The following is a 15,739-nucleotide window of genomic DNA, read 5'->3' as shown; positions in this document are numbered from 1 at the left end:
TAGTACAAGTAGCTGTGGGTTAGACTGGTTTTGATTGCACTGATGAAAGAGTTCAAAAACTTTATTGACCTATAACCTGATTAGAATATGCCAGATGAGAACCAAATATTGTACAGAAAGTTGTACAGAATTTTTTTACATAGAAAACTTTACATATCTGTACCATATACATTTTGTCCATCTGAAAAAAATTTCTACATCCATTGTAATACAGAATGCTTGACAATCTTGTCTTTCAACCATCAGAGCACAATTCACAGTATGAATACATTTCCAATAAATTTAACCATCCCCAAACCATGCCAGATTTGTTACTTGAATATATTCAACATTAAATTCTGTACATAAGAGTGAAATCTACATCAAACAAAAAACATCTGACAGCAGACACAACCTAGACTTGTTTGCAGCGATTCAAGTTCCAGTCCTTGAAGGATCATCATTTCAATGGCTCGTTATAGTTAAAAGCCCTAAAACATGTATAATACAGGTAGTTATGTCAGTTGTGATATTCCTACCTCTGTTCTTGACAAAAGTCAGCAACACCAACTTCTGGGCTACAACGAAACCAAAAAAGAAGGAAGAAAAAGAACAAAAGAAAGAAAGAAAAGAAAAAGATCACAACCCAAAAAAATAAACCCAAACTTCTAGTGCATCTGGTAAAGAGTGAAGTGTTATGGGTTTTCAGCAAATCAAGAATACAGAAATAAAACAATCCAGAAAGAACTGTATAGTGTTAAAGAGTTTATATTACAGACCTGCATCTCTGTACATTTTTCACAGAAGGATGATTCCCAATGTCTCAGACAGCCTGAGTGTGCAAAAATCTTAGAATAAGAATATCAGACATGGTTGCTAAATATCTTTTCCCATGAACAATAATCTTCATCTTCTTTTCACTATAAACATTTTATCGTTCAAAATACAGCTCTCCTGAGTTGTACTTCTTGCAGAAGCTCAAACCTTTACATATATAGTTCTTTGGGTACATTTTACTTTCACACCCACCATAAACATCTGTTGCTAAACTGCTGTCTAGGACAGTAAAGGATATTGCAGCCCATGCTGACAGGAGGACTGTGCTAAAAACTGGCTCTGTGCTCAGCATGAGCCAGGTAAGAGAAACCAATAGAGATAATCCGCCAGGAAATAAAGGGACTGGAGTATTGCAAGCCTTAATTACAGTTGTAAGCATCTGTACCGTTAACCCTTGGATACACATTGCCAGACAAAGAAATCATTTTTATGGATATCCAGACAGAATGGCTCAGCTATCTGGTCCTTTTACTTAGCTGAGGAATAGAAACTTTTCAACAAAGCAATACTCAGTCACTATCTGCTACTGCTTGCTTAATCCAGACTCCTGTTCTGGTGGTTGAGATATCTGGAAAACCACACCAATCCGCAGAAAAAACCTCCGCAGAACAGCTCGAAGTTCAGGAATAAGGTCAAACTGCATAATTTCACACAACAGAGGGTAGTAGAATGAGGCATGAGCCTTGAACTGAGGAGAAAACAAACAGAAGAAATTAATCTACTATGCATCAATACACCTCAGAGGGCATGTTGCCTGTGAAGGGTTTTAAAAGCTCTCCCAAGTAAAGCTGAGAAACCCACAAAGGGACAAGCAGGAACACTGTAACTGAAGCCAGCACTGCTAGAATAAGGCTAAGGGAGCAGTGAGGTACTCTAACAGATGCTCAGTGGCTACACACAGCTCCTTGCTAATGCTTGTTTTTTAAGAGAAAGTTTTTCTATCACCAGGTTTTTGTTACAGGTGACCCTTTTCACTTGGTATTTCAGCCAAGTTTTGTTAGAAATGAAGGGAGATCCAAATACAGATTCATTTACTACAGAACTGCTCTGGAGAAGGTCAAGGTGATGTACATGTAGCACTGGAAGCAGAAACACAAGTTACTTCTTTGAATAAATTATCAGCCACTAATCTTCTTCCTCAGCAAGAAAGGGGTAAAAGCAATTTCACACACACTTCTAAAGGATTTTATCATCTTTTGAATTTTCTCAGACACGTTTTGTTTCATCACTTTCTGCACCCTCACTCTGCATTACTCTCAGTATGTCAAGTGTATGCATTTCAATGTATGTTCCCTCAATGAAGAGGGTCTACAGAGCAGCAGGAACTTTTAATGTCAAGTATTTAACTGTGTGTGAAGAATTGGCCTCAAACTACTTCTTACCTCTAAGTGTTGTCTTAAATACCATTCCAAAAAGTTACTTACCCTTTCATCACTTATCTTCAGGACTTTAGTCAAGAATAAGAGTAATAGATTAGTCCAGGCTTCCCGATGACTTTCTGAAGTAAGAGTAAGGAAATAACTCAGAGCCTCACTGCAGACACTAGAGAGAAAAGATACAAGACCTAGTAACTAGCATCTGACTTTGAGCTTTACTGCAGAGAGGGCTTTATAACTATACCAGTGTAGAGGCCTGGCACAGAACAGCATCATTTTATGAAAGCTACTGTAAGCCTGAGTAGTAACAGAAAGTAGTGATTTTTGTTCAACTCGAAAGCAAAGTCCCAGGACTTCAGGAATAAACACACTAACAAAACATGATTGCACAGACTGTGTATGTATTTAAAGCATACAAAGCGCTCTTTGAGAGTTATTAGAATGCATGTGACAAAACAGTATGTAGGCTTTAAAAATTAATCTCATGCTGATGTAACCAGCTCTGCTCCCTGGTCTGTAAACCTTAGAATACTTCCACTGTGTTACTGCCATATTTTAAGCCCTCTGTTATATCAACACTTGCTTGAACAGCTTTGTAAACTAAGAACATTCAGGTGAAACTCAGTATTCACAGTAATAACCAAAAAGCTAAAAGCTTCTGTATGCCCACAGGCTCCTCCATCCCAGTGCTCCTTGCAGACAAAACCAAACTGCACCAGTTCCCTAAACCATCTGAGGACAGTGAAAGAAAAAACAGCATTTAGGTGACTGAATCACAGAATAATTAGGGTTGGAAAGGACCTTAAGATCATCTAGTTCCAACCCCCCTGCCATGGGCAGGGGCACCTCACACTAAACCATGTCACCCAAGGCTCTGTCCAACCTGGCCTTGAATGCCACCAGGAATGGAGCATTCACAACCTCCCTGGGCAACCCATTCCAGTACCTCACCACCCTGACAGGAAAGAATTTCTTCCTTATATCCAATCTAAACTTCCCCTGTTTAAGTTTGAACCTGGTACCCCTTGTCCTGTCACTACAGTCCCTAATGAATAGTCCATCCCCAGCATCCCTGTAGGCCTCCTTCAGATACTGGAAGGCTGCTATGAGGTCTCCATGCAGCCTTCTCTTCCCCCGGCTGAACAGCCCCAACTTTCTCAGCCTGTCTTCATATGGGAGGTGCTCCAGTCCCCTGATCATCCTCGTGGCCCTCCTCTGGACTTGTTCCAACAGTTCCATGTCCTTTCTATGTTGAGGACACCAGAACTGCACACAATACTCCAAGTGAGGTCCCACGAGAGCAGAGCAGAGGGGCAGGATCACCTCCTTCAACCTGCTGGTCATGCTCCTTTTGATGCAGCCCAGGATACGGTTGGCTTTCTGGGCTGTAAGCACACACTGAAGCCAGCTCATGTTCAGTTTCTCATCAACCAACACCCCCAAGTCCTTTTCCACAGGGCTGCTCTGAATCTCTTCTCTGCCCAACCTGTAGCTGTGCCTGGGATTGCTCCAACCCAGGTGTAGGACCTTGCACTTGGCATGGTTAAACTTCATGAGGTTGGCATCAGCCCACCTCACAAGTGTGTCAAGGTCCCTCTGGATGAAATTCCTTCCCTCCAGCACATCAACTGAACCACACAGCTTGGTGTCATTGGCAAACTTGCTGAGGGTGCACTCAATCCCACTGTCCATGTCACCAACAAAGACATTGAACAAGACCGGTCCCAACACTCGTTACTGGTCTCCAGCCAGACACTGAGCCATTGACCACAACTCTTTGAATGCAGCCATCCAGCCAGTTCTTTATCCACTGAGTGGTCCGTGTGGGACAGTGTCTAACACAGTCGATAGCTGCTTCTCTTCTTAAAGAGTAACTATTAATGATCTCTCACCCACATGCTACAAAACCCTTGTTTTCTCATAAAAATGTAATGAGAACAAAAAGCTGAGGCAGCACTCGTAGCTGGAGGCACAGCACCCTCCACACAACACAGAAATTCTTACTATTAGCTGTGTCCACCATGTTACTGTGTTAGCTCTAGGAAGTTCACTGCAAATAGAGGAGGTCTACCCTTTTAAATAAACATTCTTTAACATCAGAAGTAACATCAACAGGTTCAGCTATGCAGAGCTTACTTGAGTAGCCTTTGCTGGACTTCCTCCCATGCACTGGTACGGCTTTCATCCATGTACATACGGAACAGGATGCGCAGCCCACAGGCAAGACTGCTAGTCTCCTGTTTCAGAAGATTAGGCTTTGATTTGCCTTTAAAACCTAGAGAAATTCCAAGCATCTGTTTAGATTCCTGTTTCATCTGACATTTTCCCTTACATTCCTCCACCTTCTAAGCATCTTCTGCATACAGACAAAAGAACCTTATGTATTTTTTTTTCTCATTACATTTAGTACAATGGAGTCCTGCTAAAAATTAACCTACGTATATGTACCAGAATTGTGTTTGGCACCCATTTTTGTATAGGCTTCCAAATACATTTGAAATGTGCACTCTAACCACTAGAACAATGGACCAATTTGTCTTAATAATATATATATATCTATCTATATAGTGTATACTGGTTTACTGCTGGTTTTGGATTAAAATATTAATATAGCTAACTCTGGTGCAAATAACAGATCAAACGCAATGCTACAGAGAGTCCATTTTCCAGCTATTTCAGAAAATGACACTTATACAACACTGGTAGGTAAAGCAGCCACCCTTAATAGTTTTGGAGTTTTCTGGTGGCAGCTTCCAAATATGAGGCTCACACTGACAACCAGGGATCAGCTTGGCAGCTGTAACCCAGTGAATCCTTGAGTCATAGGAAATCCAAAGGGTATTTGCTCAGATGAGGTGGTCTCCCCTTAGGGATTTTAGGGTTATGAAGTTAAAACCTTATATTTAGTTTCACTTTCAGCATCCAAGTACTTTTGACCTATTTTTGGGTCAATTCAAAGCACAGTAACACATTGTCACAAAATGACTCTCCAAGGTGATTGACTCACCTGCTTTCCAGAGAGCAGTTCTTTGTTCATTGTTGGAGTTAAATGCTTTAGCAAATCTGTGAGATTCCAGCAGACAATCGAGGAGTTTGAAAAGCTGCTGTGATGTTAGAAAACGATACATCCCTTGATCTTGTGTATCCACATGGACATCGAAGTCTACTGCATCTCTCTATTACAAAAGAAGAGATCTCAAGTAAAAATTTGCAATTGACTTCAGCAAGCTCCAGTGGTAACTCAAATCCCACCCTGTTTCCATCTGTACTTGTGTTTAAACTTAAAACTACATTTGGAAGTTGTATCTACTTCCCAGTTATAGAAATCCCTTTAAACAATACATGTTTTAACCTAAACAGTGTGCTGCCCCAGCACAGCAAGTTCAATTTAATACAAGATGTAAAAGACCTTAACAGTCTGCTGGAAATTCTCCAGCACTTCTAAAAACTGTGAATTAGAATATGTTATGGGAATTTATGAACTTTAATTCACTAGAGAAAAACCCGTTGAAAAGAAAAGACAACAATCAGTTCTACTTACTTGTGCTGCTGCTAGATTCTCCGCATCCTCTTTTTTGCTAGTTGCTGGGAAGAACACAATGTTGTCGATAGTCTGAATGAGTTCCAGTTGTACAACACATTTGATTAAAAGAGCAGCAAATAACTTCTGTTCTGGAAATTCTTTAAAGGAAAGAAAATTTCTCATTAACTGAAGAACTACAATACTTGTTTCTTTTTTGAGTTATTCTGGGGGTAACAGTAAACTGAAGAACAGTTTAACTTCAAGCACATTCCTAACCAAACCTGGAATCCGCCCATCTGAATTACTCTTATAAAACCAGGACTGACAACCACTGTTAACAATTGGCAGGTTCTTAAGAACTACTTCCTAACCTTAAAGCTGCCTGACATATACTGGACAAATATTCAGGGTTACCTGAAAATCACCAGAATTAGTGATCTTGTTTGCATCAGTGCAACGGCAAGAATGACAGGCTAAGACTGCACAAAGGCAGAGGAAGCTTAGGACAGCACTGATAAAACTGATGCTTGTTTGTACTTGTGGCAAGTACTATAACACCACCAGATATGAGCATTTTAAGCACCAACACATTAATTCTGCACAAATATCTTAAATATATCTTGATATACATTCTCCAAATCAGTCTAAATACACTTTCCTCCCCACTCCCCCTCCCCCAGCTGTTGCTTTTGTTGCTCTCTGCACAGAAAGAACTCTGCTCTTAATTAAAAACAATATACTGTTTTGGGTTAAAAGCCTGCAAGTTAGCAGCTGAACTCTAGATTTGTAAGGCACAGGTCAAAAATGTGGACCCACAGGAGCCTAACAGTATTCTGTCATGCTGCATGAAGATAAATGTAATTTTCTTCACATCATGTTTCTCAAGTTACAGCTGGGGCTATAACTAAAGATATTAAGCCTCTGCTAAATAAACTTCTGTCAAATACTACTATTTACAGGATATAAAATGCCAAATCACTACAAAACACGCACTTGCTGTTGGCCTGGTCTTACTCATTTCTTCCCCTACTGTGGACCCTGTGCTGGGTTGGTATGGTCGTCCATCTGAGGATCTAGGCTGAATAGAATCATGAATATCTACCGACTTCTGTGAGATGGTATCCTGAGAAAAACAAAACAAAACGATTAAAAATTAACTTACAGAAACCTTCTGTGATCTGATCCTCAATAGTGTTGTGCTCTTTATAGCTTCAGACATTTGCCATTTCAACACAGATTGAGTGCATGAGGTTTGCTGCAAGGTTTCAATACTGGTAAACAGTTATCTACCCTGATCTACAATAAAACCTCTAACAGCTTCTGTGAGTATTCCTGTTGTAACAGGTGAAAATATGAACACGCAGATCTTAAACGACAAGTCTGATTAATAAGAGGAATCATCAAACTTTAGTCTTTACTTGGCCTTTACTCCCTTGAATGTTCTGATTTACAAGCTCCTAACATGTTTGTAGGTGCTATGGGAATTTATCCCAGTAAAAAATGATGAAGGAGAATGTATGTGTGTCAAGAAAATGCTTTTATTTAAAATGCTCTTGCCAGAGAGCTGCTTCAGCAGACTTCTTCAGTGTATTCTTATTCTCCATCTTGTAATATGTTATATTGTGAGGTAAATCACAGTGACTTTGGAAGATGAATTGCTCGGGTTTTGATTTCGTTTTATTGTTCTAATAAATATCTTCCTTCTCAAGTGGTTGAATGTGAAGTATTAAGACAAATGGTAATACCTATTGCTTGCATTTCAAAAAGCAGCCATTGAAATAGGGAAATGTCATTAATGTAATCAATGGCAAGATATGTTACCATTAACTGCAAAGCAGTTATATATAGCAATTGCTGCCCCTTTCAACAACCCAGCATTTCTATTGGCATTTGTTCCCTAAGTGCCACTGGAGACTACACATTAATTCTCTATGTTGTTAGCAAGATTTAAATCTACATATACAGTTCCTGTGAAGAATGTATCGTCTTCTCTTGCCAGTGAATTACAAATGTTTTAATCTCTAATAAGTATAAATATACTTTCAATAGTAGATAATAGAACACTTCATTAGATTTGAACTACCTGAAAAAAATCAGATGGAAATATCTAAAGCCTGCAAAAATTCTACCCTACCAAAAGAAAGCATCCAAACTGTATCTCCTTTAACACTATTTATCTTACGAGTTCTGTTAACTTTGTAGCAGTAAAGTGTTTTTTTTTACACTTAAGACAAACTTTTTGAAAACATTCAAGTTAAACTGTTTCAAAGAGAAAAGATCTTTCAGTTTATTCATGACTAAGATATTGAATATATTTGCCATTTTGCATGCTGTTATATTTGACATAAAACGCAGCCAAGATAAAACTTTTTATACATCAAACCACTACAAATGATTGAAGGTATAACAAACACATTCAGTCATGGATGTAAAATACCTGTATAATGAGAACTGGCTATCACTGGCTATTTACGCTCTGTTGAAAGTAAATTATGTTAGCACTCCATGAAGTTAAATGGAGGGAGTCAAGTCTCCCTTAGTAGAACTCATTTGGGACTATATCCTTGAGCAATTTTTATCAAATGCTTCATTAATCTATAAAGAACTCGCAGCAATCTAGTGAGAATGTCCAAAAGCAAAACTAATTCTCATGAGTAGTGAGGTAGCTACAGAGCTGCCACTTGCAGGCAAATCTGAATTTTACATCAATTTATTCAATCACTGCTAAGAAATCTGACTCTTATACACATTCTGTTTTAAATACTGATGTTTAAGTTCTTATTATCAGAGAAAATTTGAAAGAAAAAGTCAGTCTAATTGGCAATTGTTCCACCTCCAGCATTTTCTCCTCATACCAACACAGCAAAGAGAATACTGAGCAAAATGAAACAAAAATGATGGCTTGAGTCAGAAAACAACTTAAACCCTAAATACAGTATTAGAGAGCTACCAGACACAGGACATTACCTAAAACATACACAGATAATGATAAACAGCCAACTTCTGCAAGCCAACTTTGCTGCAAGCAAATACATACTTCTCTCTCTCAACTGAGCATTAAATAGCGCTTTATTTGGAAAAAACCATTAAAGTAAATCAAAACTGAAAAAAGGGTTTAAACCAAGTGTACTTTTCACTTCTTCTACATCACAGCACTTTTGCACCAAACTCTCAAAGCATTTTTTGTTTCAGCAGCTTACCAGTTTTTCCTTTGCATCAGAGGAAGATACAGAGCCAAACTCCCCACTGACTGGTCGCCAAGTCAGCAGCCTTGAAAACACATAACCAGCACCAAATTAGTAAGTTCGAAATACAAATCAGAACCAATATCCTAAAAGGCCCTCTTCAATATGGTGGGGTTTTTGTTTGGTTTTATTTAAATCAGTTGAACAGAGGGTCAGATACAGATAATTCCATAACGCAATAAACTGATGTTTTAAGTATACATTTTATTCTTCCACACATACTGAAAAATTTAAGTATTGGGTTTTTTGAACTTCACCGTTTTTGCCAATGGCCCCGGACAGACAACTGGCTTATGTGGAGGCTGATTCACTTTTCTCAGAAATACTGAATTTGGCTTTGGACAGTGCTCTAGTGCCATTAGTGGGCCTTGTTACCTCACAGCACCTTAAGCTTCACATGGAATAAGGAATGAATCTACTCCAGGACAAATGAGCACAAACGTCTGGAGATGTTCTGCATTCTGTGTCTGCGATATGTTACAACACTGCAGTTCTATTTCCACTTAGGATTCACTGCTGTTACGAGGTATCAAGTCACTGACAATACTTCTGATGTCTTCCCTAGCACTTTTTTCTCTTGAGGATCTCTGCCTTTAAGCACTAAAAAATTTCTGCATTAACTCATCTTATTGAGGCTGGCTCTTCCCGCCAGGAATTGAGGGAAATTCAATTAAACAACCTAAGTGGGCCCATCATCTCTTGTTCTTTCAAATTTACTGCTACACAGTAAGATTAAAGTTATCTGTCTTTGTTAAGATCTCTATTTAGCCTCAATCTGTGTGAGGAAACACGTGATGGACATTTGTGTCTGCTATCCTAAATGAGATCTTCACCACTGTGTGAAGGACCCTGAATGAAGATATCACTGATGTCCACACAACTACAGACCATATAACTAAAAAGACGAACTGGGGATAAGAAAAGATAAAATCTTGAGGCATGTGATGAGACAAGAAATAAAGCAGAGCAGAGAACTGAACTGATTCTTGAAAGGCACCAGGACACAAATTGCAGATTATTCTGGATTAAAGGTAACATTTTTATTTTGGGCTATAAAGTCTTACACCTCCATCTGCCAAAGGAGGTAATGGAATAATGAGCCATTATAAGCCAGTAAAGGCTAGATCATCATAATTTGCACAAGAAGCCAATTTTATGTCTTGAATTTCCTGAGGACAAGAGGGCATTCATCCTGCCTTTCTCAGCACCAGCGAGCCAAGAGCTGCTCTCATGAAGCTTCAAAAAATTTCAATTAAAAACTTAGAATAGAAATGAAATAAAGAGAAGACTCAAGGAAGCTATTAAAACGAGCTAATGAAGTGTGGGCTGGATGAGCACACAGTGAGGTGGACTGAAAACTGGCTGAATCGCCAAGCCAAGAGGATGAAGATCAGGGGTGTGAAGTCTAGTTGGAGACCAGTAACTAGTGATGTACTCCATAGGTTAATACTTGGTCCAATTCTGTTCAACATCTTCATTAGTGACCTGCATGATGGGGTAGAACAGACCCTCAGCAAGTTTGCTGATGACACAAAACTGATAGGAGTGCTGCCACCCAAAGGGACCTTGATAAGCTGGAGAAACAGGCTGACTGGAACATCATACAACTTAACAAAGGGAAGTGCAAAGTTCTTCTGGAGAGGAACAACCCCTGGCACCAGTACATGCTGGGGGCTGCCCAGATGGAAAGAAGCTTGGCAGAGAAGGGCCTGGGGGGTCCAGGTCAAGGGAATCTTGTCCTTCTACTCAGCACTGTGCAATCCTGGGCTCTCCAGTAAAAGAGGGACATGGGTATACTGGAGAGTCCAGCAAAAGGCCACAAAGATGATGAAGGGACTGGAGTATCTCTCCTATGAGGAAAGGCAGAGAGAGCTCGGACTGTTCAGCCGGGAGAAGAAAAGGCTTAGGGGGAAACTCATCAAAATATATAGATACCTGAAGGGAGGATACAAAGATAACTGAGCCAGGCTCTTCCCAGTGGTGCGCAGTGACAGCACTAGAGGTAAGGGGCACAAACTGAAATTCCTCTGAACATCTGAAGACACTTTTTCACTGAGTGTGAAGGAGCACTGGCACAGGTTGTCCACAAGCTGTGGAGCTTCCCTCCTTGGAGATATTCAAAAGTGAGGACATGGTCTTGGGGAAACTGCTCTGGGTGGAGATGCCTGAGCAAGGGGCTTGGATCAGTCAAACTCCAGAGAGCCTTTCAAACTCAGCCCTTCTGTGCGAGTCTGTGTTAGTATCTATGCCTATCAAGACCTCAAAGATCCTGTGGAATCCTGACAGGAGTAGTTTGGGCTTTTCTAATAAGTGATCCTTGCTGAAATTGGTAGCTGAGTAAACAACCTAGTGCTAAGTTTTCCAAACAAGGAAATAATATGATCATCTTTCTTGGAAAAACGGAATTTGCCAAGAATCAGCAGAGGCTAGTACTGCAACCAGGAACTCCTGCAGCCAGTGCTGCACTCTTAAATTGAAGATGTGGAAGATGCTTTATATGAATACTAAAAAAGAACAAATTAATCCCACCTGATCAGATTAATAAAAACGTCTGCCAAGACACTTTATACTTTATAGAGATTCGTAGCATCTGACAGCTTCAGAGCAATTAGCTATAAAGCACTTGCCCATAAAACCTGCATATATACATTGTGTGATTTGTCTCTGTCTTAATTTCAATATTAACTACTATGTTACTTCCACATACGGTAAAACAAAGCTAAAAGGAGAATCTGATGCCTTCTTTAAGTATTGGAACTAACAGAGAGACTACAAAATACAAATATGAAATGCCAAACCATGAGCCACAGAAAAAGTCCCAGATCATGTAAAAAGAGAATAAAAAAAGAGAAGGAGCTATACAGAAAGTAGTATCCTCCTAGGATCAGAAAGAGAAGGCAAAAAGAATACAAGGATTCCATTAAAAATATGAATGAATACCTGTATATTGCTATCACAATGTTTATCTTACCCACCTAAAAAGCTTCAACTTTCATCAAAACTAAAAGACTGTTTTGAGCACTTTTGTGTCACCCAACAATTATTTGGAAGAGAGCAGGCATGCTTTCCCCATAGGAAAGGAGACTGATGTTCAAGGGATTACTTGTGTAAAATCCAAGTAAGATTTACTTTACCCTTCAAAAGTTGGGAACTCCCCCCTTACCTAGAAATATCAAAAGGAGTAATATAAAGTTCTCACAGAAGGCACAGAAAGATTGAAAAAGGAGATGAGAAGTAAAGAACTAGGGAAGTCTTCCTTCTTCTAGGGAAGGAGTCAGATACCCTCCTAGGAAAAATAACCCATTTGAAAAGCAGACGTGCCATAAGCAAAGGGAATAATGCTTTCAGCTGTATCTGCTTTGACACATACGCAACAAGAGTATTTGAATGTGTCTAAAATGTAAGATGTCCAAAATAGTGCTCTAGAAGGATTTCTAATATTCACCTATAAGAATACCCAGAAACCTAAATTTTGATCATATGAGGAAATCAAAGCTAATGTTCTGCTAGTATTTACTTCAAAATCTTTCCAGGTATAGGACATAGTAAGTTATGGCTAATTCAATTGGACTTTTACATCTGGAAACTCGGTTTCAAATCCTATTTTTGGCAGTTACCAAAATGTAAACAATTATCCTGCTAATTCCCAGATGTTTCAGTTTTATTTTAGTACTATTTTTTGGATGTAAGTAATTCATACCTACTCACACAGAAAAGTGGGTGAAGTAGTGACAGATGATTTAACTCATCTTTTAAGCATGAATGAAGCTCTCTTACAGTGCTGATACAAAACTCTAAATTAGGGAAAGACTGATGTGCAGGAGGTTCCCTTTTGTTTCAGTTTTCTTTAGGCCTGAACTAGGTAATACCCAGAAACAAATGTTACAATCTAGTTGATAAACAGAGAACAAGTAATAACACAACAGTTCAACATCAAGATGATCAGACTTGAAAACTAGTGGTGTTTCACCTCAGTATTGCTAGGATAGGGGAAAGAAACCCCTCATCTCTGTTAAAATGCTGAGTGTGATCTCTTGTTATTCTGCTCTATGATGTATCTGTGTAACGTAATACCTAGAACAGCACAGGCCTTGTTCCAAGACTTTTCACACAGTTAAACATGAAAGGAAAAAGTTACCAGATACGTCAGATAATTTTCATTAAATAATCAGGAATCATAAAAACCTATGAGAGAAGTGAACCATCATCCACAGAGGCTCAAATCTCTTGGATTGTTGCAGTATTTTAGCATGTTATGGAAAAAGCCTCCTATCAAGTCTACCTATCAATAGCATGCCTCTATTATGAGAAGAAAATGACAAAAAATTTTGGTAGTACTACTCAAAAAATCCGCCTTTTAAAACTGAATCAGGTTACATTTTCAGGCTTTGGGTTTTTTTCCCCTTACTCCAAATGGCAATTCTAGTTTTTAACAGTTCCATCATTTACAACACAACAGCAGTATATCTAGCACATAATTTATCACTACATTCCAGGAATGCTTCTCTTATGTAAGAGCTTTTTGTTCACCCCAGCTATTAGATATCTAACAGTTTGAAATCAGTAAGTCATCTAGCTAAACTATTTTACAAAGTATAAATATTAACAATCGTCTTACGCATGAGGGATTGTAGTTTTGAAAATATCCAGCATGCAAGTACAAGTTTTATCCCAGATTTCTAAGGTAAACTTTTCACCATTCAGGATGACAACATTCTCCAAACAGTTTGTACCAGACCGTGCCAGTTGCTCATTGTCTGAAAGACAAACAGTGCATTTGTTTATTCACATCCAACACAGTAAATCATTAACATTGTTTAGCATAATTTGGTACAGTCCTACCTTGCTGCACACACCAGTACAGCTGTGCAAATATATCATCCAAAAGAACATCACTAAGTACTTCTAAATACTGTGTGAATACATCACATATTGCATAAAGTGCGTGGTTGCAAGTAGTTGTCATCCATTCAGCTTTCTAGGAGGGAAAAGAAAAAAAGTTACAACTTTGTTTAACATTAAACTCTTAGGATACACATCCTTGCAGGCAGACAGATACTTGCATTTACTCAATTTGAATTGCTTCACAGCGACATGCAATTCCTTTTTATTATTTGAAAACACCTAAAACTTGGAGCCCCAACTTTTGCTTTGCTAACTAGCAGGTTTAAAGAGCTACAGAAACAGACAAAGCAAGCTAAATTTTCAATGTTTCTCCTAAATATTTACCAGGCAATAGTGAGAGACTCCAAAACAGCTGACAATTTTGATCAGACTTCTAATGTTAATAATTCACGCATAATTCACATTGAAGATATTTCTGTTTCACTTCCTTGTCAGGACAGTACCTGCTCCTGGTTTGGCAGGTCAAAACCTGTTTGGCTGATCGAAAGGATGTAGTGAAATGTAGTGCTGTTTTGGGTAGGCTCTGTTGTTTGGTTGGTTGTGCTTTTTTATTTCCCTAGTCATCAAAAAGTTTTGAACTAACAGAACTTATTTCTTCTGATCACGAAATGATGTGTCCTCTGATTCCAGACACCATTGTAAAAGCTGCAGTTCTTACAAACCCTGGATCTGTTGCATTTTATGATAGTCTGCTATTGTTCGTAGTGTGAACTACTAGGGCTTCTACACACATGGTTTAAAAAAAATGAGAAAAGCGACAACACCTCTGACAGAATGCTGATAAAACAAAATAAATTCACTAGCACCACAGGTCAACTATGCAAGTTTTGAGGTTTGCTTTATATTACTTCATAAGCTATATTACTCATCAGGTGTTCTACAATAAATATAGACCTCATCTATATAAACATAGATACCACTTGTTTTACCTCAGTCTGCTGCTCTGGTAGTTTCATGTTGTCAAATATCCTGAAGACAATCCGAAACAAATCTTGCCACCAGTGTTTTTCATAAGTATGGCCATATGTCTTCATTATTTCAAACATTACTGTTAAGCCCCTGAAATGAAGAAAGAGCATGTACTAAGAGTTACAAAAAGACATGCACTAGATCAAGTATGTCCAAATGTAACAATTTAACACATATGGAGTATAGACTGCATCTAAGTTGACCTTCGATATTAAAATAATGCTCTCTGTTACATGTTAGGAAAGTTAAAAGTTGCCTTTCACATTTCACTGTGTTCAATGCATAAACTGACTGTAAATTCAGCTGAGCTGTTTAAAATAGTTTACAGATTCTATAATAAACACAAAACAGTCTCTGTATTTTAATTTACTTAAGCGTTAATTTAATTTCAAATTAACTATTTAAATAATTCATGGTTATTCATACTAAACAGGTGCTATTTGAATATTGAACTTTAAGGAAGTGAAATAATTATCTATTTAACATAATGCCATCACAACCACATAACTTCATTATTCAGTATAACGGAACAGAATGAAGACAGACTTTCTACATTCCAGCATCTATTTAAAAGGTGTTTAAAAAAAGTCTGTTTAAAGAATTCGGTGTTCCCACAGTGGTATCACCTAAATTAAGATATCTAAGTCATTCTATGATAGCTGTGTTTACTAAGAGAGTTGTTTCAATTTTAAAAGTACAAAGTAAGCCTTCTAAAATTTGAATTACAAACACTGATTGTTACCTGGTTCTTACATCTAATTTGCATCTATTGATGATACATGACAACTCAAACAGGATTGGGAACCATCCTCGCACCCACACTCTGTCTTCCGGAGCTACATTCATATCATCACTTGTGTATTCCTTGAATGCCTTTAGAAGAAAAGGCAGGGTTACACAGAGTC

The 15,739-nt window shown here is 38.4% G+C and overlaps 1 protein-coding gene across 2 annotated transcripts in view; it reads right to left on the bottom strand.

The window, feature by feature from the left end:
* Window positions 1–40: 40 nt before the first annotated feature.
* ARFGEF1 (ARF guanine nucleotide exchange factor 1) overlaps window positions 41–15,739 on the bottom strand; it is a 90,430-nt gene continuing 74,731 nt past the window's right edge. For both annotated transcript variants that reach the window (XM_031050529.2, XM_005150789.3), the window contains exons 29-39: window positions 15,577–15,707; window positions 14,795–14,924; window positions 13,803–13,938; window positions 13,579–13,717; window positions 8,916–8,985; window positions 6,709–6,838; window positions 5,734–5,873; window positions 5,200–5,368; window positions 4,329–4,467; window positions 2,241–2,358; window positions 41–1,504 (exon numbers count right to left, since the gene is read on the bottom strand). In XM_031050529.2, the coding sequence (XP_030906389.1) occupies window positions 1,340–1,504; window positions 2,241–2,358; window positions 4,329–4,467; window positions 5,200–5,368; window positions 5,734–5,873; window positions 6,709–6,838; window positions 8,916–8,985; window positions 13,579–13,717; window positions 13,803–13,938; window positions 14,795–14,924; window positions 15,577–15,707 (1,467 nt within the window). In that variant the 3' untranslated portion in view covers window positions 41–1,339. The remainder of the gene's footprint in view (window positions 1,505–2,240; window positions 2,359–4,328; window positions 4,468–5,199; window positions 5,369–5,733; window positions 5,874–6,708; window positions 6,839–8,915; window positions 8,986–13,578; window positions 13,718–13,802; window positions 13,939–14,794; window positions 14,925–15,576; window positions 15,708–15,739) is intronic.

This window comes from Melopsittacus undulatus, chromosome 1, assembly GCF_012275295.1.
Source record: "Melopsittacus undulatus isolate bMelUnd1 chromosome 1, bMelUnd1.mat.Z, whole genome shotgun sequence".
Classification (NCBI taxonomy): domain Eukaryota; kingdom Metazoa; phylum Chordata; class Aves; order Psittaciformes; family Psittaculidae; genus Melopsittacus; species Melopsittacus undulatus.
The sequence above is the reverse complement of the archived record's forward strand: the minus strand, read 5'-3'. Positions and strand labels throughout refer to the sequence as shown.